The sequence below is a fragment of the Cariama cristata genome, unplaced genomic scaffold (assembly GCF_000690535.1).
Source record: "Cariama cristata isolate BGI_N322 unplaced genomic scaffold, ASM69053v1 scaffold5540, whole genome shotgun sequence".
In the NCBI taxonomy this organism is placed as follows: domain Eukaryota; kingdom Metazoa; phylum Chordata; class Aves; order Cariamiformes; family Cariamidae; genus Cariama; species Cariama cristata.
In genome coordinates, this window is record NW_009596277.1 from 44180 (window position 1) to 69616 (window position 25437).

Sequence of the window (25437 nt, forward strand, 5' to 3'; positions counted from 1 at the left end):
AAGGAAGAGATCAGCATTAATTGTCATCAGCCAAAGCTTGATCAACATCAGTCCGCCCTCTCGGGAGGAATGCAGTATGTTAGTGCTAGCCTCTCCACTGACTTTCAGAGGCTGATTTGCCTGCCTAAGAGATATGTGTTTCATAGTCTTAATCAGTTTCTCTTGATCCTGCTTTGGACTAAAGTAGAATGGACTTGATATCTGCTTGATCTCGACCATCCTAGCTTTATAAAATCAAGCAGAATTTTATGCTGTACCCAGTGTAAGCCCAGCTAGCCCAACTGATGGTTGTGCAAAATCTTCATTCTCCCAACAGATTTAAGATTGGGCATGCAGAACAAGTAGTATCTGAAATCAAAAGAAAGGAAATAATTTAAATAAACCCCAAGTATCTTGAATGCTTTTCATTTACTTTTTTTTTTTCCTTCCTCCTCCTCCTAGGCTAGCCAACTGAAGATATTGTTGCAATCTGTTCTTGATCAGTGGAGCATTTACAAAGCAGCTTATGAAGAACTGAATAGTTACCTGACAGAAGCCAGATATTCTTTGTCCCGTTTTTATCTTCTTACTGGTTCTTTGGAAGCTGTGAAAGTCCAAGTTGATAACCTTCAGGTGAAAAGAATACCATGCCTCTTGACATACTAAGGAAGGATTCAAGGATTAATTTTGTCCTCATTGCATGGATGCAAATAACTATACGTTTTGGTTCATAAGAAATGGAAGTACAGACATACTGGCACATTAAAATCAGATGACGTTAAGAGAACACATTATCAAATAGCCATTACATGTTTCATTTTGCAGAAGAATAATGATAGTTGTTTTCTTTTTAGATTTTTGATGCGGTTCTTTAAATTTTGAGCTGTACTGTCAAATTGTTAAAAGTTTTAAAATCGTGCTAGTGACCATTAAAACTAAAGTTTCTCATGCTGCTTCGTCAGATTTCTGAGCTACTGGCACATGCTGAGATCACATTTTAAACCCACCTCCCCCCAACCCTGTGGTTGCATTATATTGAAGATCAGAGGGAATAATGTTCCAGAAGCTGAGATACTTGCATGTTCAACTGATTTTCCACTGTATGAAAACCATAAAATACAATGAGACTCCTGTTCTAAAATTACAAGTTATTATTAATTGAAATAAATTAATTTACATAATTAAATTAAAAATTATTAAAATTATTTTTCTATTACATAGAATAGGCTTTTATTTCAAAGAAAGTTGTTGTCTTTGGAGTCAAAAATAATTATGCAAACATTTCCAGATACTTAAAACAACTTGTGTTGTTAGTATTTGCCAGCAAATTTAAGTTTACTTTATCATTTAAATATTTTGTGTGATTTGAAGTCCAGACATGCATAAAGCCAAATTCCCTAAGCATGATCACTTTTCAAACCAAGATTTAAAAAGCATCCATTAATGCACTTTAAAACCTGGAAGAGTGGTTGTAATTTTTTACATGTCAGAGAGGAGTCAGTAAAACAATAGGTACAGAAAATTACTACTTTTGCCTATTAAGATCTTGATTATACTGTTTAATCAGGTTGAGATTTGCTGGGCTGTTCAAACTATAATAATATGCATAAAAATGTTTAAGGTTAAAAAACAAAAAAGGAGCATTTTCCCTGCCAGCTGTACTTCAGACTGGTAAGTGAAAGAGCTAGAACTTTATTTGCAGAATAAAGCTTTTTTTTTATGCTGTTACTTTTTAAATGTCATTCTAAACAGGAAAATGTTATTTATTTTCTTCCAACAGTTAAGTTTTTATTTCTGAAGCAGTTCCATGCATTTAATTCTTCTGTGCAGGAGTACTTGTTTAGAATAATTTCTTTTACAGGACTTTAACGTTTTGTGAAAATATTAGGTTAAAATTTACTTTTTGCTACACCTTGATATTGAATCAAATTAATCCATCAACAGTCTTTGTATATATAAACAACCTTCTATTGAGATGCAACACACATGAAATCGAGTTTTGCATGGATGACCTGTATGATGTAATTGATACATACTATTTTGAAATGTTTCTACATCATGCAATTGTAGTACCTCATGTATCCTTTTTTTAAAAAAAAAAAATTCTTTTCTCTGTTTTAGATCCTACAAGATGAATTGGAAAAGCAAGAAAATAGCTTACAGAAATTTGGTTCTGTGACCAATCAATTGTTGAAAGAATGTCACCCACCAGTGACTGAAACACTTACCAACACTTTGAAAGAAGTGAATATGAGGTAGAAAATGTCTGTGTGTTGAACTTTACTTTCAGTAGTAAATTTGCATTTATCCATTGACCCAGTTTTCTATCATTTCTATTTTTGTTATATTTTATTATTTTGTGGTTTTTCGCATCTGGGGGGCTTGTGGGGGTGGGTGGGGTCACTCTTTTTGCCAAGAGCTAGAGCAGAACTGTCTGATTTCCTACTACTAATAAATGAAACATCATTTTCTCCAGCAAAGCATTTGGACATTACTGTCAGTAGTTTTGCTCCATGCTTGGCTGCCAACCAAGATTCATAAATACCATGCTAAAAAATAATACTGTACTTAAAATGCAAGAATCCTGTCTGAAAATTTTGTTTATTATGCATGCACTGGGTTCCCCAGATTTTAGGTTGCTATTTGTAGTTGTAGGAAGAACATGATAGATCTAAGCCTTCACCAGTAAGCTTGGCAAACATCTTCCCCACCTTTGAATCCAGGCCAGAACCGATGTAAGGGTTTACTCAGAGAAGCTGCAGAAAGGCAGGATCCAAAAGCAAAAACTAGTTTGGTGGAAAGTTGGCGTTTTTTTTGAAAACACAACCATGCCAGATTTATTTTAATCTGTGGTCCATCCTGTTCTAGAATCTGGAAGTGAAGGGAGGGATTATTCACCCCATTTCAAAAAAGCTACTGAAGGATTTAATAGTTTCAATGATGACTAACAAAATTGTCACTTCACAGTTTTTATCATATAATAATAATTGAAAAATACTGTGATTTCCTTTGGTAAGGAAATAACGAGGCAATTTGATAAATACCAGCACTTTTGAGAAAGTAGATGAGAAATGTTTCTGGTTGCCATTAGAGCCAAGAATTCAAAGGAGGATTAGATATTTAATTGAATAATAAAAATATGAAGAGTTTTACTAAGTCTGGGACTATTTTAGAAGGGAGCAACGTGGAGCTTTATGACTTTTAAATATTCTGTCAGAGTTTGGGGGAAATTGCAGGAGAAGAAATGGTTTCTGGTTTGCACCCATTTTGGGCCTCTTCAGCCCTTGCAGGAATCTGGTACTGGCAGTACATGGTCAGTCATGGATGCTCTGTGCAGTGAACAAAGTGTGCTAAGTGGAAGCAGGAGGTTCACTTCAAAAAGAGCACTCCTCAAGCATTAATATGCAGCATCCAAGACATAGCACAGATCAGACCTGCTGTGATGGGTCAGAACAGCCTGTCAACATATTTGTTGGATTCATTTTTTTGTTTTTTTTTTTCCCCCAAATGTCTGGATCTTGATTATTACCAAATTTCTTAAAAGCTAAAAGACTATGGGAAACAGTGAGGAAGAGCAGCAGGGATAGTTTTTGTGGACTTCCAGGCTTCGATCATTCATCCCATCTCTTCACCAGGTGGAACAACCTTCTGCAGGAGATCGCAGAGCGGCTGCATGCCAGTAAAGGCCTCCTTCAGCTGTGGCAGAGGTACAAGGACTGTTACCAGCAGTGCTCTTCAACGGTCCGTCAGCGGGAGGACCAGACCAATGAACTCATGAAGACTGCCACCGGCAAAGACATTGCTGATGATGAAGTTACTGCTTGGATTCAGGACTGCAATGTATGTTCAGTTAAGCTTTGCAGTTTTTCACAGCTCTGTGGGCTAAAAATCTTAAGAGGCTCCCCATTACTAAACTCTATACCTGGTATGTTGGAAACTTGCATACAAACACATTTCTTTTTACTAATGCATCTCAGGCACAGGAGAGACAGCTTTATATCTGCTACCCAAATGTCCTGAGTTTCTCATACTTTTCATGTGATCCCTCCATTACTTGTTGTGGTGTTTCAGAAGCTGGTATCTGAAGTCATTATATAATTTGATTCAGTCTTAAGTCCCTGCTTTTCGAAGGGATTCTTGCTTGGGAAAATACCTCTACCAAATCTGTTGAGTTCCTTATAATAGAAAGAAACACAAGATCCTTTGACTATATTCCCACCAATCAAGGCTGTTCACTTTTTCTGAATGAAAAGAGACTGTCTGTGTTCTGGGGATGACTTTATCTTTCCTTGTTGAAGGGAAGCCATTCACTCTGAAAGCTTGAGATTCTTCCTTTTTCATGACTGTATCTCAAGGCAGCAGGATAGTTTATGTCCTATCTATGGTTACATTTTGGTTCTTTTGAGTTTAACTTAAGTGTCAGTGACAAAAAAATTAGAATTTTTTCTTAGTGTAAGCAAAACGATTGCAAGGAGAAAAATGAACACATCAATGAGCTTTTTGAGCATTTACTGCCATAGTCATTTGGACTGGCAATTCAAATTGTTCAGTTCAAATAATTTCTTCATTTTCTGAGGTCCCATTCTTTAGCATTATGTGAGACCAATTACAAAAGTTGTTTTTTTCATCCCTTCTGGTAATTCATAGCAGGAAAAAACCAAAGGTCTAGTCAGACCTGAATTGACCCACAGTGAGGGCTGCCACTGCTTAGGACCAGCATGTCAACAGATTCAAAAAGTTTTTTTCAACAAGTATTGCCTCATCAGTAACTTGGACTTGCTCAAAGGTAGCTGAGCAGTCACTTCTTTCTGTTCCTCTGTGCACAGGTACTTTGACATATTTTTTTATTCTGTGCATCATTTCCTTTCCATACAGAGTGTGAGTGCACACTTTGGCATTGAAATACAGTAGTAAATACAAGTTTTTCATATAGTGGTGGAGTTCAGTCATTTCATTCTTCCTTTGAATCAGGAGAGGATGGCATCAGCAGAGTGCCAGGTTAACTATTTGTGTCTTTATTCAATGTGTTGCCACAGGATGTGCTCGCAGATTTGAAGACAGCACAGGAGTCACTGATTGTTCTTCAAGAACTGGGAGAGGAGCTAAAAAGCCAAGTGGAGGCTTCAGCAGCAGCCGCTATACAGTCTGATCAACTTTCTCTGAACCAGAATCTGTCAACCCTAGAACAGGCTCTCCGCAAGCAACAAGCTGTACTTCAGGTATGCAGAGAGTGTTTCCAGTCCTTGAATCTGATCATCCTGTGGTACCTGAAAACACATAGATTAGCTAAAACTGCCTCAGAAAAGAGGGTGATGTTACTTGTTTGTCAACATTTCCTAGACTTCCATGGAAGCCAAAGCTGAGAGTAGAAAATATGCTCAAGTTCAGCATAGAGACCTTGTAAGGTACAAAATCTGGGAAGAGGATAGCAAACCTCATGAAGGAAAGTGTCTATCTGGAATGCCAAGGGCACCTTGCTTTCTGCAGACATCAATAGTGCTAACAGCTGGACCCACAGCTACTGCTCCTCTGAAGACAACCTCTTTTGCCAGCTAGTTCTTTAGCAGTAAAACAAATGAAAGATTCTGAATAATTGTGTAGAATTGATTTTTACAGTTCCTATTAATGTCAGTGACTAGTCTGACACCTACCATTTGTGTCAAAGCCTGTTCAGTACATGTTGCTCGTTGCTTGTGTCAGCAGGGACTAAAGAGCAAAAAAGGAGTGGCAGAATGTGTTCCATAGGAAAAGTACATGGGTGAGAAAGCAACAAAGGTAGTGGCTTCTGTTTGGGTGACAAGAAATCCAGCATTGAATAGAATGTGCTTATAACATGACTGTGCTGTGAGAAGACAAAGCAAGAGTTTTTAATTTCAAATTGCAATAATAACAACTAGTGTTTCTCCCTGCTGACAATAAAGTAAGCAGAGGAGTTAGTTTCATGAAAGGAAATTAGAGAAGGTTATCTGTTTCAAGGTGAGGAAGTTGAAGTGTTGCCTTTTTGCTATGATCAAAAATCCTCTGTTCTAAACTAAAAAAACCCCAATAGTTCCACAGTCTGTGAGCAAAGCAGCAGTTACACTTGCTCCTAGCCTATACACCTGTTTGCAAATCCGTAAGGAGAATAACCAGGAGTGTAATGTCGATATGGATGATACATGGCTGAAGTTCTTAAACTGTGGGTCCTTTTCTGTTGAAGGCTGGAGTGCTGGACTATCAAACCTTTGCCAAGAATCTGCAAGTCCTCGAGGCCTGGATAACAGAAGCAGGAGAAATGTTGAAAGGACAGGATCCCAGTCACTCATCTGATCTCTCAGCAATACAGAATAGAATGGAGGAACTCAAGGTGACTAATAAATGCAGAAAGTGATTTTTTTTCTCTATTAGCTTGGTTATTTGTAGTACAAGATATGCACAAATCTCATACATGCATTCTCTATGTATTAAAGGACTGTCACTCATGCAAAGTGTTAAGACTGAGAACTTAGAAGTCTGATGGCAGTCAAGGGGTGATTGTCCATGTTACTTTGCCCCTGAGTAAAAGAAGAAAAGGACCGGCAAACTGTTTAGAATAAAAGTAATGTCAAATCAAAACAGGAATGGAAATTTTAGCAGTTTTTGGAGATATCCTTCATCTTGTTTTCTCTTGACTTTTTTTTTAATTTATGCAGTTCCTGTCTCAGTAGTATTTAGTTTAGAGATTAAGTCATCTGTTCATTTTAGATATCTTGATATACTGAAGAAACATTCATACTGTGTACCATGTGATCTCCATTTGAGCTCTTTGTTTTTGTGGGGCGCTTTTTTCCCCCTCTTCTTCTTTCAGAGGCCCTGACAGAAGTTGATGAACTTTGCCATCTAGGCTGTTTTTGTCATTTTAATCTTCCATCATTTTTCTATCAGGATTAGCTATTCACATAATTCCACTTTGGGCAGGCTAAAAACCAGGACATTTTCCTCACATAGTGAATTGGGTATTTCTGTACTGCAAAACAAAAAAGTAAAAATAAAAAGTTGAGTAAGTTCAATGGGAATTTGCCAGCCTAGCATTCAGGCTAAGAAACAAGGAAAAAGGCTCACTTTTTTTGACAGTATAGACATATGACTTCAAACACTAGCTTACTTTTGCAGCTCTGAGCAGTAAATCTCCAATTCAGCAAAACACTTCAGTGCAATCTGAGTTTACTTCTCTGTGCACGTTTAAACATGAGTGTAAGTCTTCTCTTGGTCTGGGACCAGAGGCTAAAAACTGGAAATGCAATTTTTCCCAGGCATAGGGATTGCTTGCCACTTGGTGGCAACCAAGGCCATTTCAAATTTAACTGAGTGCTAGTTCATAATTTTGCAGTCTATAATAGTGTAATCACGGAACTTCCTAGTTACCACGTTTATTGTTTGTTGCAGAGTCAGATGTTGAAGTTCAGCAGCATGGTCCCGGATTTGGACCGTCTTAATGAGCTGGGTTACAGGCTTCCTCTGAATGACAAAGAAATCAAAAGGATGCAGAACCTGAACAGACATTGGTCCCTGATTTCATCTCAGACTACAGAGAGATTCAGGTGGGGATAGTTAAAGACTGTTGCGTAGTTAGATTACAACAGCTAGAAAGTGTACCTTTTGCCGAATATAAAAACGTTTCAGGTATTTCATTAACCTTTTCTTTGGTGTACTTTGGTGTTCAGTGAGCTGAGATGTTGATTTTGCCACACATTAATAGAATTTGAAATGAGGAAGACCGCTACTTTTCTAAGTATTGACTAAATAAATAGAATGAGGCAGCTGAGTGGGAAAAGTGCTACCATCTGATTTGGAATTCTGCTGGAAAAGTTATTGCAAGACTCTTAACACTGTGTGTGAGAGGAGGAGACCTTACCTGAATCTATCTATCTTTCTTTCAGTAAGCTGCAGTCTTTCTTGCTGCAGCAGCAGACTTTCTTGGAGAAATGTGAGACTTGGATGGATTTATTAGTTCAAACTGAGCAGAAGCTGGCAGCAGAGATTTCAGGAAACTACCAGAGCCTTTTAGAGCAACAGAGGGCACATGAGGCAAGTCATCGTGTATTTATACATAACGGCAACATATACCATTTATACATAAATGGAATGCACATTCCTTTGTGGAGGAATATAATAGTATGCCTTGAATTTCATTACATTTGCTTGCACCATCTGAGGATATCTTAACTTAAAAACAGAAGCGTGCAAATACGTCACTAATACCCAGTTTGGGGGAGGACTTGAGTATCTGTCTGTATGTGTGTATAATGTATCAGTATGTCTATAAGTGCTTGTCCCCTACGTTTAGTCTACTTCAGATTGGTTTATACCAAGGAAATCAAAGTTTTTATTGATCTTCCTGTAGAACCTAACTATTCTTGTGCAATTTGGCCCTTTGTCTTCAGTCCTAACTGATGAAAATATCTGTTCTTTCAGTTTATTCTGGTTTTGTTTATTTGTGATTAAATCGCCAACATATACAGCATGTGAAGAACATGGTAAAGGAAGAGTTTTCTGTCAAATACTGAGTTATATAGGTCATCATGGGGCCTCCATTTGGTAACATTTCCTTAGAGAACAAACTGATTTGATCTTCACTGTGTGCTCGAGTCATTTATCTGATTGTAACAAATCAAAACTAGCCCAGCTTTTGTTACAGGGAAAAACTGATTCAGAGTTTTTACTCAAGGATGTCTTTGTGATTCTTCAGTGAAATCAAGTGATGCACATTTTTTCTCCACCCAGCTTGTTACTGCCAAGAATCCTGGTAAAGATCAAGGAAGACAAGACAATTTTCATACCAAAGCTCCCATGTGGCTACAGTAGTTTCAGTTCCCACAACTTTTTCAGCTGACCTACCCATAGACTCAGACCAGGTCATAGGGAGAGTCATGTCCTTCCCCTGCCTCTTGCCTTGTATCTCACAGCATAGTGTTTGGATGAGTGTCTTAGAGCAGAAAGTAATTCACAAGCATTTTTACTTGCTTTAGCATACATTTGGTTTAGGATTTATCTGCCTTTGCCTTCACAAACATCATCCATTTCTTTTCCTCTCGGTGCTCCCAGCATTAACTGCACAGTGTCTTTGTAAGTTGAGACATCTCGGGTCTTTCAGATTTGAATGTCCAGAAATTACTGTCGAAGTGGATAATTTGCTACTGTTGTTGTGTCCAGTCGTAGCTATGATTTTTTTGAAAGAGGTTAACGGCAATCTTCTTGCATTCAATTGTCATGAGAGCTCAGCTTAATTCTCTCCTGAAACCTTCATCTGAGCAGTTAGCTCAGATGAGTGTTATTCAGGCACTCTGTTGAAGCTTTTTTTATTACAGCTATAAAGTCATCTCTCAGAATTTAGAGAACTAATATCTGATTTTCTAAATACTGCAATTCATCCTACAAAAATGTTGTAAACAACTGTTGGGTTTTTTTACCTAAAGCTTTTTGGCATTTTATATAATCTAAATGTATTCAGTACTTAGTGTTCTTTGAAGTACCTCCTGATACTTATGAAGAGTTTTCTTTCCACTCCTCACAACTGAAAGGCTCAAATCTAAACTTCTTGAGATGAATTTCCGGATTGTTTTACTTTGTATTTTTGAAGATAATGAGAAAATACTCTGTTTCCCAGAATGGCTATTGAAATACTTCCAGCTCTGTCAGCTTTCCAGTGCTGACTCATGACTTTGGTGTTTATTCAAAGTGGACCCCAGGTACCTCCATGGTCTTACTTAGAAATAACTTCCCACTGAAATGTACAAACCAGCAACATGGAGGTGATACCTTTTTCAAACATCATGCACTAACACTGGCATCTGCATCAGATAAGTCTATCAGGACAATCTTGTAGTCATTCTTGTGCAATTCTCCAGATAACCATTGCCAAGCCTGGTACATTGCCTGGGACTCCTGTGCAGTGGGATTGCATCGAGACAAGCATTTAAGAAGGTGCTGGCAAGGAAAGGGGAAGTTCCTTGCCAACTCCATTACTGAATTTTTTTCCAGCATGCTGGTATTGTGCATTCCGACACTTGCCCTCCTTTCCTCCTATGAATTCCTATTTCTGTGATTCGTAGTGATCTACATATGAGAAGACATTGGGGTGGCAAGTGGTCCCACATAATGGAGTATCCCTCTTACATACAGAGACAGTGATGCAGAGAGCAAGTGGATGTTGACAGAAATGTCCCTGCTTTTGGGTAGGGCTTGAATACTTCCACTCTAAGCAGAGTTCCTCACGCTTGATAAGCTTTTGTTTCACCTGTCATCTTAAAAAAAATATTAAAATTCTTGCCTTTGGAAGGTTTGGTTTTGGTGGGGTTTTTTAACCAGTTGTGTTCGCTTTCATCTCGATCTGTCAACAATGCTAGTAGATGCTGTTGCCTCCTGTGCTTCATCCATGCACCCCAACTTGACAGAAATTGATGTGAGAGGAAGTAAAATTTCTGCCTTCTTGCTCAGCTTTCTAAAATTCTCAACCCTACAGTATTGTGGTTTTGTTCATGAGATAGAGTGATTAGTTTCCCTCTGGTTCAGGCTCAGTCATTCATAAATGCCAAGGTATTCAAAGAACACTATCAAATACTTCTGCAAGGAAGTTAAACAACACTATTTCTTTCTATGGGAAAATTTATGACCTGGGTAACATTTTCAAAATTAACTCAGTGATTCAGAGGGAAAATCTCATTTTGAAAAATGAATCCATCGTGTAGAAGTCCTAAGCTACATACAATGGGCTTGAGGGATTTAATTGTGCAGGTGCCAGTGGGTATATTGCTGGCAGTTGCAGAGGCATGGATTGGTACATCACCATTTCAGCTGGTGGGAAACCGTATAACAGGGGGTGTAATCTGGATTTGGGGAATCGTGGCTCTCAGCTCAGGCAAGGGTGAACTTCTATCAACTACAAACACCATCACTAACAAAAGGAAAAAAAAAATAAATCTCAAGCTTCATACCACTATACCTTCTCTTTTAATCTCTCTGAAAACCTTTTGAACATGGAGTGGGTCCAGTCCTGAGCTGATGCCTGGGTGTACCTTCATCAACATAAGAATATTCTTGAACAACCTTACGTAGAGACATGGTCCATTACTAAAAGAAAAGATGTTTTTAAAAATAAATTTAAGCAGTATATATTTAAGTCATCTTTGCTTAAGTAGTCCTTAGGTATTTTTTTTGTCTTAAGTAAAATTTAAGTAATAAGAGAGTTTTAAAAGTATTGTGGAAGTTTATTGTGACTGATGGGGAAAATTGGAAAATAAATTGGAAAAATTGGAAGAAGTGGGAAATTGATATCTAGCACCTACACATAGCTGATTATTTCTTTTAAAGTTCTATTGGCAGTGTAAAATTGTATTACTAGTTTGTATAACACTATCACACATGATCAGTGCATAAATTCAATTTAACAAGGCAAAGGACTATAATATTCTTAAACATGTCAGAAAATAAAAAGTGCCCTTTCTGTCCATGCAATAAATACCCTAACTGGATTTTCTGGTAAATTATAGTGCCAATCACATAATTGTACTCAGAGACATAAAAGCTAGCTCCTGTTGATATTATTTAGGTTTTCTGTAGTTTATTTTAGATCTCAAGGAACTAATAATAATTACTAGAAGCAGCAAGTAACTCTAGCAGTGACATTTTAAAATGCGTTTCTATTTAAGTTCATGACAAAACTCCCATTGAATTAATCTGAAATGAGATTAAATACGTGAAAATTCATTTTTACCAGTGCATACAGATAGAATTAAAATGTAAGATCTTGTTTTAACATTCTTGTCTCCTGTACAACAGCTATTCCAGGCAGAGATGTTCAGCCGCCAGCAGATTCTGCATTCAATTATCTCTGATGGGCAGCACCTCCTAGAACAAGGACAGGTGGATGACAGGTAGATGTTCCTGTGTTCTTGCTGCTGCTGGTTATGTGAAGTAACACTTAGACTAGTGCGGGACTTCCAAACAGAGAAGGTAGCAGATGTCAGTGTTCAGGTCATGCTCTTCTGAGGTAGAAGTTACTACCACTGTGGTTAAGCTTTTAATTAGCGATTTCTTAAATAAGACAGTGTTCTTTGGGATGCTATGGGGCATGTGAATGTGTGAATGCATTTGGGAGTACAGCAGCCTTGAGGCTGCTTCTCTGACAAAGATTTGTCTTGGGTTATCAAGAATGTTACACAGATATCTATTTTGATGTACTTTCAGAATGTCACTTGCACCAAAGGAGCCTGCAGTGACAGGTTTAGTGAGTTACACTTGATTTGTGCCAGCTGGGGATTTGCCTCTACCAAGAGGATTCCCATACTGCCATTGAAGAACACCTGCAGCCTAAATGTGGTGGAATAGGAATTAATTGCTCTCTGAGATTTTATTTTAAACACTTGTGATCAAAAGAATGAAAATCAGTGAAACACCAGTGGCTTCACACTTGTGTATATGCATTGTCTTTGCTAAGGGTATCGTGTTCCTAATATAAGATGAACTGTTTATTGAGATGTGCGAATTTTGTTAATGCTGTGTATGTCTTATGCCTGCTTTGAGCTCAGTAGTAAATCTGGGGGTGAATTGTGAAATCTCCATGATTTACTATGAATTTGGCTAATCCAAACTGGTAAAACCTGTGGGTATATTTCTGGGGAGAAGACAGAAGAGTTTTGTGTGTTAAAGTTTTGGGCTTTTTAAGGTCTAAATAATTGGAACCGTTTGATTCTCCCAGTACATGAAGCGTGATGTTCTCATCCTCAGTCAGCTATCATGAGACTTCGGTGCTTTTCTCCTCACATTTTGTAATTGACAGCCAGAAAACATCTTCCCTTTCCCTTCAGTTTATTTCATTAAACAAACAGATCAAAGTAAGAAGATTACTATGTATTTTTATTTATTTATCTATTTATAATAGGGATGAATTTAATCTGAAACTGACTCTTCTAAGTAATCAATGGCAAGGAGTAATTCGCCGGGCGCAGCAGAGGAGGGGGATCATTGACAGCCAGATTCACCAGTGGCAACGCTATAGAGAGATGGCAGAGAAGCTGCGCAAGTGGCTGGTGGAAATGTCCTGTCAGCCAGCGAGTGGGCTGGGCAACGTTCCCATCCCATTGCAGCAAGCCAGAGCACTACTGGATGAAGTGCAGGTATGTCCAGTGTGTTTGAAGAAAGAGGAACCGCTTTTTTTCCAACCTTCATAATTTAAAACGTTCTTAGAAATGTATTAGATTCAGACTATCTGTTTTGCAGAAAGCAATATTGGATGTTAGTTCTTCTTTGAAGCTGGCATAGCCTCAGAAGCAGCAGTGTGATGGAAATGAAGTGGGAGTTCGTAAAGAATATGCAATGAAAAACTTACTGAGCCCTCTCTCTCGAGCCTTGTTTGCTTCTGGTTTTGCTTTGTAGCTAATGTCACACTGAAACTGTCTTGAAAAAAACAATGATGTCCTGTTTGTGGAGGACAAAAAAGGATACCTTGAGCGTCCAGCTTCATGTGAGGTTAACAGTATCTATTTAGCAGCTTGGTGTCTTAAGCTTTTTGGCTGGAAGATACATATAATAATAAAGCTTATAACCATAATAAGTTCTAAAGGAACTATTTCTCTTCAGGAGCAATTGAGATACTGGTGTTTATGGGGAGAGGGAAGCCTTTCATGTCTCTATCTCCTTGGAGAAATTTTCTAAAGGTCTGCTGCAGTAAATAATTGTGAAAAGGTTAGAGTAAACCATTTGGGTAGTAGCTCACGGTTAAGCCAAGGTATGCAGTCAGTTAAAGCATGGTCTTGAGAATTAACCATACTGAATTGCTAATTGTAATTAAAAAGACAAAGCTGACAGAAAACTAATATTTTCAGCTTAAAGAAAAAGTTCTTCTAAGGCAGCAAGGGAGTTATATCCTCACTGTGGAAGCTGGGAAGCAACTGCTGCTCTCTGCTGACAGTGGAGCTGAGGCAGCCCTGCAGATTGAGCTTACTGAAATTCAGGAGCGCTGGAAGATAGCTAGCACCCAACTGGAGCAACGAAAGAAACAGCTTGCTTTACTACTAAAGGTAAGTGTGTGATTTTTTCTGTGCTTCTTCAGCAAGTTCGTGGTTTCTCGTGGTGAACCCTGTTAAAGAAAAGCGTTTTCAAGGGGTAAGCACAAACACAGGAATTGCATATACGCTACATAAGCTCATGATTTTATTTCACCACCTCTGAAACTGGGAGAGGTTATTCTTCACAGTAGGGTTGTATGTTAGTTGATATCTTTTAATTGATACTTTCAGAACACTGCCAATAAAGGATATTCCTACAAGTCCTATTTTCAACATAAACTTTATTTTGATATAAGCAATGTCCAGAATGCCTGCCAACCTCACTTTAAGTACTGAAGATGATAGGCTGGAATTTAAATTTGGTCTATTTGTTTCTCCCCTTTTACTCATTCTAGGAAGGATAATGAAAATTGAACTCGTGTGTATTAATAGAAGAGGGCAAGTGTTTTTAGAATAGTTTCAGAGGTCTAATAGAATTACAGAATTACAAACACTTTTGTTTGTAAATGGCAAGAAGCAAAGCAGTGCAAGAAAATTAAATACTATTTTGGAAAAGTTCAGATAAGTAAATTTTTCTTCCTCTTTCAAGCCTTATTCCTCGTACCTTGGCTTCTAGTGGGGGAATTATGTCAGGAAATTTTAGTCATGAAAGCTGTTATCTAGGGAGACTGAAGGTTCTGTGGTATTTTGTCTCCATGAAAATATGGAACTTAATGCTTGAAGGTGAGGAAGTAGGGAACTTATCACACAAATTGCATAAATCGTCTCATAGATATCAAGCCTTCATTACATTATGCTATCTTGGTCTTAAATACATGACTTTTTAGTGGTCTTCTGACCAAATGGGAAGCACAGGTGTATACTCTAGAAGAGTATGTGTTGCATTAAGAACATCACATACTATTGTCATCTAAGGTCATATTACATACTAAGGAGAGAAGAAAGAAGACACTAGAGAGAGAGGGGGTTTTTGCAAGACCCGTTGTTTGTAATTCTCCATCCTGAAGATGATAATGAAATACTGGCATAGATTGGAAAAAAAAGGAAGGAGAGAAATACAAAGGCAGTGGTAGAAGGAGAATATCTTGAAACAGAAGACTGAGAAGCATGTTCTGTATTTTCTGGTATCACACAACTGGCATTCTTTATGGGTTGACTGGCTTATTAGAGATCTTTCTGTCTGTGAGTACCTTTTTAACAAGGAGGTGAGGCAGATAAAACCATACTGTTACATGACGATTGGTAAGGTTTGATTGCATTGGACACACTCCAAATTTTGGAAAGTATACACACGCTAAAGCTGGGTGTAGCTGCTGGAATCATAATTTAGAGGAGATACTGCAGGTACTTCAATCTGACCTGAATGTGCAGCATCCCCAACCACTTTTTTATTCTGGAGATTAATGCACCTGAATGAAGCTTTTGTCAAAGAACAGTGGTGTGCTTAATACAGGCATTTAAGAAAGGAAATGGAAAATAATTTTGTCAGGGAGAGGCTTTTCTGAAAGGATGGAGTTGGATCTAGACAATGTTGTAATAACAGGAGATTTTTGCTCGTGTGTTTCTACTATATTTCTATATATTTCTCTCTACAAAAAATTTGACACAGTTGTACACATGATTCAAGCTCTGAGACTATGAGCGTTGTTTAGAGGGGGATTTCAGGGCATGTTATTGTTATGAAAAAGTTTTCACTGTTCAGTGGTTAGGCAAATCAACTGAGATAAGTATAATCCAAATCTGGATTGAAGTCTAATAAATATTCTGCCTCCAGGACTGGGAAAAATCTGAAAACGGCATAGAGGACTCCCTGGAGAAGCTGAGATCATTCAAAAAAAAGCTTTCTCAGCCATTGCCAGAACACCATGATGAGCTGCATGCAGAGCAGATTCGTTGCAAGGTAAAGCACTTGTTCTCTGTTGACTGTCGTCTAATCTTTGCCTGCCTTTGTGCAGTAACCTCTTCCATTGTTAATAGGCTTCACGTTACTGACTGTGCAAACCAGTCAGCCATCCCTGTGACAAGAAACTATCCAGGTAACATTTGGACAGTGTAGTACCTGATTAATCTCACTGAAATGCAAATCCTGCAGGGTAAATACAGATCTGATCAAAGTGAGATCACAACACGGTCTGAAAAGAACTGTAGAAGCACTAAATACTGATGTGTTTTTATTATAGAAATTCTAACTTCAAATTTAAACTCATAGTATCTAAACTGCTCTTTTAGTGCTTTTTATTTAAGGTGAGATTACTGTGAGGGATCTTAGATAACACTTTTATGCTATATTCTTTGCAGTTTAGACATGGATTACAACTTGAAAATATTTTCAATACAGTGAAGTCTAAACCAATACTTGGAGTTCTCAAATACCTTTGAACTTTAGAGAGATTTGAGTAGTGACTCAAGCAGTTTGTGACTGCTTGTTACAAGGCTGACATACCATTCTCTGTTGGGGAGTTACCTTTATCATAACTCTGAAAATACTGGTACATATGGAGTTGGTGTTTTCTTTTTCTTTCAAATGAGGCTGAAACAGTTCACTTGAAATAATAGGTCTGCTCAGATGTGGCTTTAATTTAGTGGGATAACAGTGCTTGTCTTTGTGCTTCATCAACAAATTCAAATTTTTATTTGTTAGCAAACTGGTCCTTTTTCCTTGTGCGCTTCTTTTCAGGAGTTAGAGAATGCTGTTGAAGGATGGACAGATGACCTCGCACACCTCTCGCTGCTGAAGGAGACCCTGTCTATATATATCAGTGCAGATGATATCTCAATCCTCAGTGAGCGCGTAGAGCTGTTGCACAGACAGTGGGAGGAGCTGTGCCACCAGGCGAGTATCATACTGAGAACTGATCGGAGTATGCAGGCTGCAAAAGTGTTGGGTGCAAGTGGCACCTTCTAGAAAGGATGCATGTGGGCACATGCAGATTCAAAACTGAACTCTTGCTGAATCAGAGAAAACATCTGTTGAAATGCTTCCTTTGGTTACTGCTAGCATTTCTACATGTCTTGAACTTTGTCATGGCCGTGAGGTCCTATTTAAGCAACCTTGAAAAACCAACAAAAAAGTCACATTGTGTGCTGTAGAACTGTGGCAGGGCTGGCTGGGGAAAAGACAGAAGTAATACAGTTTACTGTGCTTTGGTGGAAGAGCTGTGCTCAGAAAGGATGTCCCCTCTCCGCTGAACGTGACTGTATTGTACCTTCAGTTCTGCTGATAGCTTCTGCTTCTTCAGACATGGGTGTCTGCATTTCTCTTAGTCTGAGGGTGACTTGCTTGGCTGCAGAATGAACTGAGGAGTGCTGTTTGATTTTTCACGTGCATCACGCTATTAATGTGTTTATTGCCTCCATTTTGCATTTAGAAACCCAGGTAGTGGAGTCTCCCTCACCCAGCTTTTCAGGTTATCCTAATGTTATTTCTGTGCTTCAGTAGAGATTGCAATCCAGATACACCGGGGCTAACTTTGAAATAGTTATCTCATGCAAGGTACCTGTTAAGGCTTCAAAAACACCCCCAAAGTAGGAAAAATGCTTCACAGTTAACAGCGCAGAACTTGTTATGAGTTAGTTGCTTTTGAATGAGCCAATGTATCTAAACTACAGTGTAGTCACTGCATGTATGTTTATGGTAAAGGAGGGAGCCCAGTAAAGACGTTTTATCTTAGTTTTGTGCGTACTGAGTGTTTCAGGATGTAACCTAGTGCAACACTTTGTTCAACCGTTGCTTATTTCTGGAAAGCTGCCATCAAGTTTAGAATCGCAGAAAGGAAATGCGAGATCATGTGTCTGCCCTTGTTAAACCTAACAGAGTAGTTAAAGAACACGTCACTTTTGTTTATGAAAGAGCAGATGCAGTCTCCATCTTCCCAGCTGAAATGCTGATACAAAGTCAAACAACACAGAATACAATGGGGAGGAAGTAAGTAGTTGTACAGGTGTCTGAAACTGGAGAGATGACTTTGCTGCTCACCCTCTGCTGCTATTTTGATTTCAATGTCTATCTTTGTCTATTGCAATTCATAATCTGAGATGGTATCACTGCTATAGCAATTTCTTAAATATAGCAACGTTTTCCTTCCTCCTGTATTAACTACAGCATTCCCCTGTTTGATGTTTTATGCCTATTCTTTCCTGTGAGGGCACTCCTTGGTGCTTTGGACTCTCTCAAGGTGTTGTACCTGTTCAGGAGAAATAGTCATCTATGAAATTAGTGTATTTGGACTCAAGTAGAAAATTGCTAATGCAAAATATAGTGCATCTTTGATTTAGCTTTGTACTTAAAAATCATGCTCATGGACAAATCACAGAGTCTTTTGGAGTTTGGCCTATGCTATGTATATTTTTTTGCTTTGGTCAAGCATTTATATCTTCCCTTTGTATTTAATCTCTTAGACTAAAAGAAACTATTACTATATAACATCTTATAAGTGAGCAAAAATTGTAAGAAAATTTATTTTTTATCTTCTAATGAAACCTTTGGGTTAGAGACATTATAAAACAAAATATTGACAGGCTACTGAGCGTAACACTTGGATGCCTCTCTCTATGCATAGCGGGTAGCTAATGGGAAACCTGAGATTAACACTTACTGCTAAACTCACAGAGTGTCACACAATTTTTGCAGTACAACTCCAGTTTGTTTTAATGGCAAGTAAGTGGCTGGAACACTTTTGCAGGGCCAGAGGAGTGCACATTGATGTGCAAACTGTTTCAAGCATCTCTTAAATCCATTTACTATTTTGTTTTTATTTACTCTTCACAAATGTTTTAAGGTCTCCTTACGTCGACAACAAGTCAGTGAAAGACTGAATGAGTGGGCTGTCTTCAGTGAGAAGAACAAGGAGCTCTGTGAGTGGCTGACACAAATGGAAAGTAAGGTTTCTCAAAATGGCGACATCCTCATAGAAGAAATGATTGAGAAACTTAAAAAGGTATCGTGCAGTGCATGTACACTTACGTACTGTTCTTTAACTGCTTACTTGTTTTGTGTTGCAAAGAGGATACTAAATTAGCTGGAATGGAGGTTTTACCTTACACTGATGTCTCTAAGTTCCAGTAAGACTGAGTGTTTGTGTTCTGCCCTCACTACGTAGCATTTTCCTGTCTTTCTTGAGGTAGGACCTCCCAGGATACCAGGAAATGAAGTGAATGCAAAGTCAAAGGCATCTGAATGTTTTACTAAATGTCCAATCAGAATTGCCTGTAATGAGTTTAACCGTAGCAGATATATTTATAGACAGAATTGCGTTCTGGTTTGGGTTTTTTTTTTCATTCTTCTGATGAAGTTGTTTGTGGTTATACATCTAATATTTAAGAGGTTGTCTCTCTGCTGTACCAAACACCAAAAAAAACCAACATTCATTTGCATTTTTTAAGGTTCCTTTAGTAGCGTAGAGCAGAGTGTATTCAGAATGACAACCCTGACTTCTGATTGCTCTTTATTGTCCAGGATTATCAAGAGGAAATTGCTGTAGCCCAAAAGAACAAAATCCAGCTCCAGCAAATGGGAGAGCGACTTGCTAAAGCTAGCCATGAGAGTAAAGCATCAGAGATCGAGTACAAACTTGGCAAGATCAATGACAGGTGGCAACATCTTCTAGATCTCATTGCAGCCAGGTAAAACAGTCGTGTTGTTTCTAAGTGCTACATGGGACAGATTTATATGCTGGATGTCATGAATTTAAAGTCTTTTTATTGTCTGCCTTTTCATCATTAATTGAGAAATGAGTTTATTCTTAACCATCAACACATTTCTGTGAAATTCACTTACTTGTTTTACTTTACAGTACCTGACATAATTTCTTCAAGAAGCATCAACTCAAAACATTATCTGCTAGAACAACATAGTATCAGTTGCAGTCAGATTTAGTGAGCCTTGCTCCAGTACCATCTTACTTCAAATGAGTGCTTAAAACTGGGTACAAAGGTAGTTTTTCTAAAAAAATTCTTGGCAGAGGAATCAAAACAGTGCTTTTGTAGTTTTGGATTTCGAGAAGAGCTGTTCCCAAATTAAGTCTTAGTTTTTCTGCGTGATTAAGTTTTCACTAATGGAGAAGAGTAACTGCAGGTAGACATATGTACATTGGGCTTGAAGATTCTATTTACTCAAGGTCAAAAATATAACAGCAATTTTCATAACTTAAAGAAATACAGGATTGTAGTTTGATATGTGAAGAAACTGGTTTATTTGTTTCAGTACTTTCTGTTGAGTTGTGCTACAACCTCCTTCCTATTAACAACAATAATTTTGTCACAATTTTGTACTTCATAAAATGCATACTTTACATTTTACACTTCTGTGATGTAAAGACATATGAATTAGTAAAACTTCAGTCCTGTCAGCAGCAAAAGGGTTTGTTTACTTTTTTTGTCTTTTTTTGTCCATTCTTCTTTCATATGGTTTTACTGCATTCCTGATCTAAAATCTGTAAGCATGGGAGCAGTAAATTTTATGTAAGCAGAAGCATTCCGCTGGCTCCAGCTCCTTTTATAGTGGTTCATTTTAAAGTAATGAACACTGTATATTTCTTACAGAACAATTAAGTCAGGAAGTAGTGCATTACGGTCAAGGAGCCTGCTAGTTCGGAGGATGTGATACATCACCAGTTGTTGAACATACAGTATATTTGCTGTATTTTTGTGTTTATCTTTTGAAATGCCTACTCAGACAAATGTTCAAATAATACCTTCAGGAAGTTTCTAGTGAAAAGTGATTGCATTCAGAAACTGCAAAATACATCTTTAAAATATCTGTATTGTCTATTCAGTATTAGAGGTTAGTGTCCTCTATAGGGATGGGTAAGGGTTCAGGGTTCTGTATCATTCTTGGGATGGGGAGATATAAACTGCAGTATTATACAGTTAAACTTTCTCATTCTGTTGTCACAAAGCAGGGTGTCAAGTCCTAGTTCTAAACTAATTTCTGTAAAATATTTATTTTCAGATCATTTCAACTTAGCCTTCTCAACTAGCAAGCTCAGTGCTATTGTATGCAGTTAAACATATAACCCTTTCCATTCCAGTGCTTACTGAAGTGAAAAAAAACTCTGCAAAGTTTGAACATTGCATTGCTGAAGTTGGGAAATGAATGGTGGAGAGGTTTGATGCTAGGTTGTGGAAGTGTTGCTAGTTCAGCCCTAGCTTAGGCTGATAGCAGTTAAAGCCCAAGTTGTTGATTAATGTATGTACAAAGTACTTGTATTGATGTCTAATTCTGACTGGACAAAAGGGTTTGCATCCCCCAAGATGATTTTCAGAAGACTCCAGAGGCTCTTTAGAATATGTTGTTATATATTAGGGTGTGTTCCTGTTAATGATATTTTGGAGTTTGCAGTGTATCATATAACATGATTTAGGCTGCACTTAGCTAGTAAATGCAGATTAATCCATCCTTTGCCTGGAGCATTTTTCTTAGTGGTCTGTTTGCTACAGCTGTGAAAAAATATAAAATGTTCTGTGAAAATACTTTAGTAATACAGTGTGGTAATATGCATCCAGTCTGAATCTTTACCTGTTGATTTTATGCCGTGCAGTGGAACTTCTCCATTCACCTGTAAAAGCCTCTTTCTTTCTCACATTCTGTTTCCTTACCCACTTTTTTTAATTTCATCTCCATTTTGAGGAGGTCTGTAACTGCAGGAGAGACAGCTACAGAAAGGTAGCTGTGTCTCTGCATCAGACACTTCTGTTTCTGTCCTTCTAGAACATTTTCATCGTTGAGATAAATTTTTCTGGTATGTCAGCCCAGTGCAAAAAAGGTTACAGATGTTTACAGCCAGGAAGCAGGGCAATTGCTGCAACTGCTCAGGCTTTGCAAAGAAGGCTTTGTTGAATGTGTTTTCATCCCTTCCCCTAGTGCTCGTGGTCCACATTCCTGGAGATCAAGTCTGGCACATGTTGATGAATGCAAGTTTTATTTAGAAACATGACCACTTGTCACCATTCAGTCTCATGTTATCAAGCAACGGCTGCTAACATTTGTTTGGCGTGCAACATTTTCTGTACAGTGCTCACCAGCAGAGAGAAGTGTGTCCCCTTTCCTCCCCCCGCCAAAGCACAGGGTTTGCAGGCTTTTGGAGTGGAAGTTCTTCTTTTTAATGCTGGAAAATTTCATGGTGGTGGCGGAGGACCTGCATGCTGTGAGGATGGCGGAGGACGGCAGTGTGGATTCAGATCTCCCAGACTGTAATTGTGATATCACAAGGCAGGCAGCTATTTTTGTTTGCGTTTGATTGATACGGTTCTTTCTGAACTCTTGGCTTACTGGGAAACTAATTGAAATATTGACATGTAGAAATCACTACCTTAGCTAGAAATTACTGTTTTCTACTCAGTTTAAAAATAGTTCATAGTGATAACAGCATACTTTGTTTTACAGCTAGTACTTTTGGATCCCAGAATCATTTTTTAGTTACTGATGCAGACTTAGAACTAGCAAATTCTCTTAGCTGTCTGAAAAGACCTGTAGACTGGTTTTACTGGTGTTTTTAAATGCAAGAGCATGTACAAACATGAAACAAAGCGAACTTTGTATTTATCTGCTCACTGTTCGTGTCATCAGAGGGGCATGGCTACAGGCAAAAGGCAGAGAAGGAGGGAGGCTGTAAAGAAAGTATTTCAGACTTAACTTACCAAAGCTGGTCTGTCCTGTGCATATTAATGACTGTTTTGTAACTGCGTGTAATACTTGAACTCAGCCTACATCATCTTGGATTTTTGATTCAGCTTCTCTTTTTCCCTCTTCACACTGTCTTTTCTAGAAGTTTTGCTGTTGTTGTTCAGAGTTCTAGAAATTTACTCTTTGAAAGGGGAAACTGAAGAGCAAATACAGCAGGCGGTACTAGTGTCCTGGTATGCAGGAGTACTGTACTTTGGACAATAAATCTTTTATAATCATAAAAAGATTATTTTTTAACTGATTTTTTTAAAAACTAATTTTAATAATGTAATATTTTTCACTATTTCATAGAGTGTTTCTTGAAACTTTATCTCTAGTTCCAAGTAGGTTTTTTTAAAAAAACTTTTCTGCTTTCTACCAGACTTTCTTTTTGTACAGACTTAGCTAACTTGCTCCTACTGACTTTTTTCATGTTGCTTTTAAAGTTTAATATTAGTAACCAGCTGTCTAAATGAGTAATGCAGTAGCTATGAGTTCTATATGATGCATTGTTATGTATTTACAGGGTTGTTCCTGTTTAGGTTTAAGTGGAGTCTAAGGCTGTCTAATTTAGTACTAGTTGAATTAAAGGTATTTGTGCTTAATTTCAGCTCCAAGTTGTTCTTCCACTGCCTTTTCTTAATATAAAATAGACATTTTAAAGTTCTTACTTTCTTGGGGAAAATGAGGTAAAGTAGTTGGAACACAGAAACGTAAGCATGATAAGCCCATTCAAATTTTCAGATGAATTTTCGTCAGTAAACCATAAAAATGAACAATTGAATTCTGCAGTATTTTCCTTTCTGAGAGTCTCGAGTAGTTGTAAAATGTAGCAAGACTGATTTGTGTGTGTGTTATATAAAAAACAACCTATAAAACAACCGTGTCATAGGTCCAGCTCTTTGATTTCAATGTGGAATCTTCATTATCAAGGACAGGAGTTATCTCAAGTCTCTTGCAGTAACATGCATAGTGCTGCAACAAGTGCATGAGATGATTATTGGAACAATTAACTGCTTAAACATAATCTTGTAAATGAAATATCAAAAGGTCAAAATTACAGTTGGCTAGGGATCCCACATACTTGAATGGTTTATAATTTGACCTTTGTCTCTAAGCAGAGCTTTTAGTTTCATTAGCTTTCACGCCCCACCATTAGCATGTAAAGATAGGATTTTGAGCTGCTACATTTTTAAGAAAGAGAGATTTTTGTTGCACACACATCATGTAGTTATTTGTATGCAGGCACAGAAGAGCATAGGCATCTTGCCTGTTGAAATTCAGAAGAAATACTCTTAGACACAGTGGATCACATCTATTATTTGTCCACAGATATGTTTTCAGAGTAGCGAGAGGCGTAACACTGTATTGCAGTTCAGTCAAAAAAAGTAAGCCCAGCATACTCCAAGAAGCATTTTTTTTATTTGCTTCTATTTGTACCATGGGCAAGGAACCTGTTATGTTAGACTCAGTACAAAAAAAGAACAGTGTTAACAGTAAACATAGGAAGGGAGTTGTCCTTTTCTATTTTTTTGGACCTTAGGTGCAGGGAATTGCAACAATTTGGTGAAAGGGGAGGTTTAGCAGCAGCTTCTGATTTTGGTTGGAGTGTTCTTTTAGTATGTTGCACTTTTTTTCTTCTTCTCTATTGAGTAACTTAGGTCATGTGGGTGAAAACAGCTCTGTTTGGGCTGGGGTGGTTTTTGCTCTGGCAGGGATGTATTCGCATGCAGTCTGCCTGAGGCAAAGAGGGCACATTTTAAATTATGGGCCCTTTATCAAGTGTTGCAGGCAAAAGGTAAATAAAATCTGGGATGCAGGTTAGGGTACTATACAACTGCAAATAAGAAAAGCCTCGTCCACAGCCTGGGCGTGCAAATGATAGAGTGACATTGCTTCTACGTGGAGCTAACATGACTCATTGTTCCCTTCCCCACTCCAGTGTGCCTGCAAAGGATCAGCAGCATCCAGCTTTGAAAATCTGAGCAGAAAATGGGCAGGATTTCACTCCTCTTCAGTAATGTTAGAGACTGAAAAGCTGTCTGTGAGTTCCAGAAAAGTGATAACCAACCTTCTTGCTCACCTTATGAGCAAGTTTCAGTTGGTCCAAACTCACAGAGCACCGTATGTACAACCATAGGCGACAAGGAGATGGTGCCCCCAGACATTGTGTGTTATCCTAGTAGCTCTCCAAGGCTAAAGATAAAGCTGTGTTTTGGGATGACCTGATGATGGGGACTGGGGCAGTCTTTCAGCATGCTTGTGTTGACTTCAGTCCCTTCATAGCCAGATTTTCAGATTATGTAGATTTATTTTTTTTTTCCAGTTACCAGGATTATTTTTTTTCAGATCATAACCATGCAGCTGTTGGTCATGAGACTCTGGCAAGGAAGATGCATTCAAACTGTTCTTAAGTGTGTTTTGTGCTAAAGAGCCACAGTTGGACCATCTGTGATCTAAAGCAAGGGCTAGAAAGAGAGAAAAAATTGGAAGATTTTACTTTTAAGATTTTAAGTTGATGTTAGGGTCTCTGCATTTCCCTTTGGTAATAAAAGGACACTCATATTAGCCTCTTAATGGTCAGCTGCAACTACTCTTTTAAATATGGAAACACTTGATAAATTTGCTGGTTAGTATTATGGAAAAAATGTGAATTGCGCTATTTGAATTATAGAATAGTCAGGTGGCATTTTGTTTGTTTGACGAATCAATCTGGCAATCTTATCTTTTTCAACTCGATTTAATCAGTCTGTTCTCAGCTCCACTCATGTC

General features: G+C 38.0%; 1 protein-coding gene across 1 annotated transcript in view; it reads left to right on the top strand.

Annotated features, from left to right (window-relative positions):
* LOC104165583 (nesprin-1-like) overlaps positions 1-25437 on the top strand; it is a gene marked incomplete at its 5' end in the record, with an annotated part of 100879 nt that overhangs the window by 44077 nt on the left and 31365 nt on the right. The window contains 14 exon segments of the mRNA XM_009705248.1: positions 442-612; positions 2101-2234; positions 3615-3819; positions 5016-5198; positions 6179-6325; positions 7384-7538; positions 7878-8025; positions 11776-11870; positions 12878-13112; positions 13821-14015; positions 15778-15903; positions 16681-16836; positions 18782-18940; positions 19459-19625. Of these exon segments, the coding sequence (XP_009703550.1) occupies positions 442-612; positions 2101-2234; positions 3615-3819; positions 5016-5198; positions 6179-6325; positions 7384-7538; positions 7878-8025; positions 11776-11870; positions 12878-13112; positions 13821-14015; positions 15778-15903; positions 16681-16836; positions 18782-18940; positions 19459-19625 (2276 nt within the window).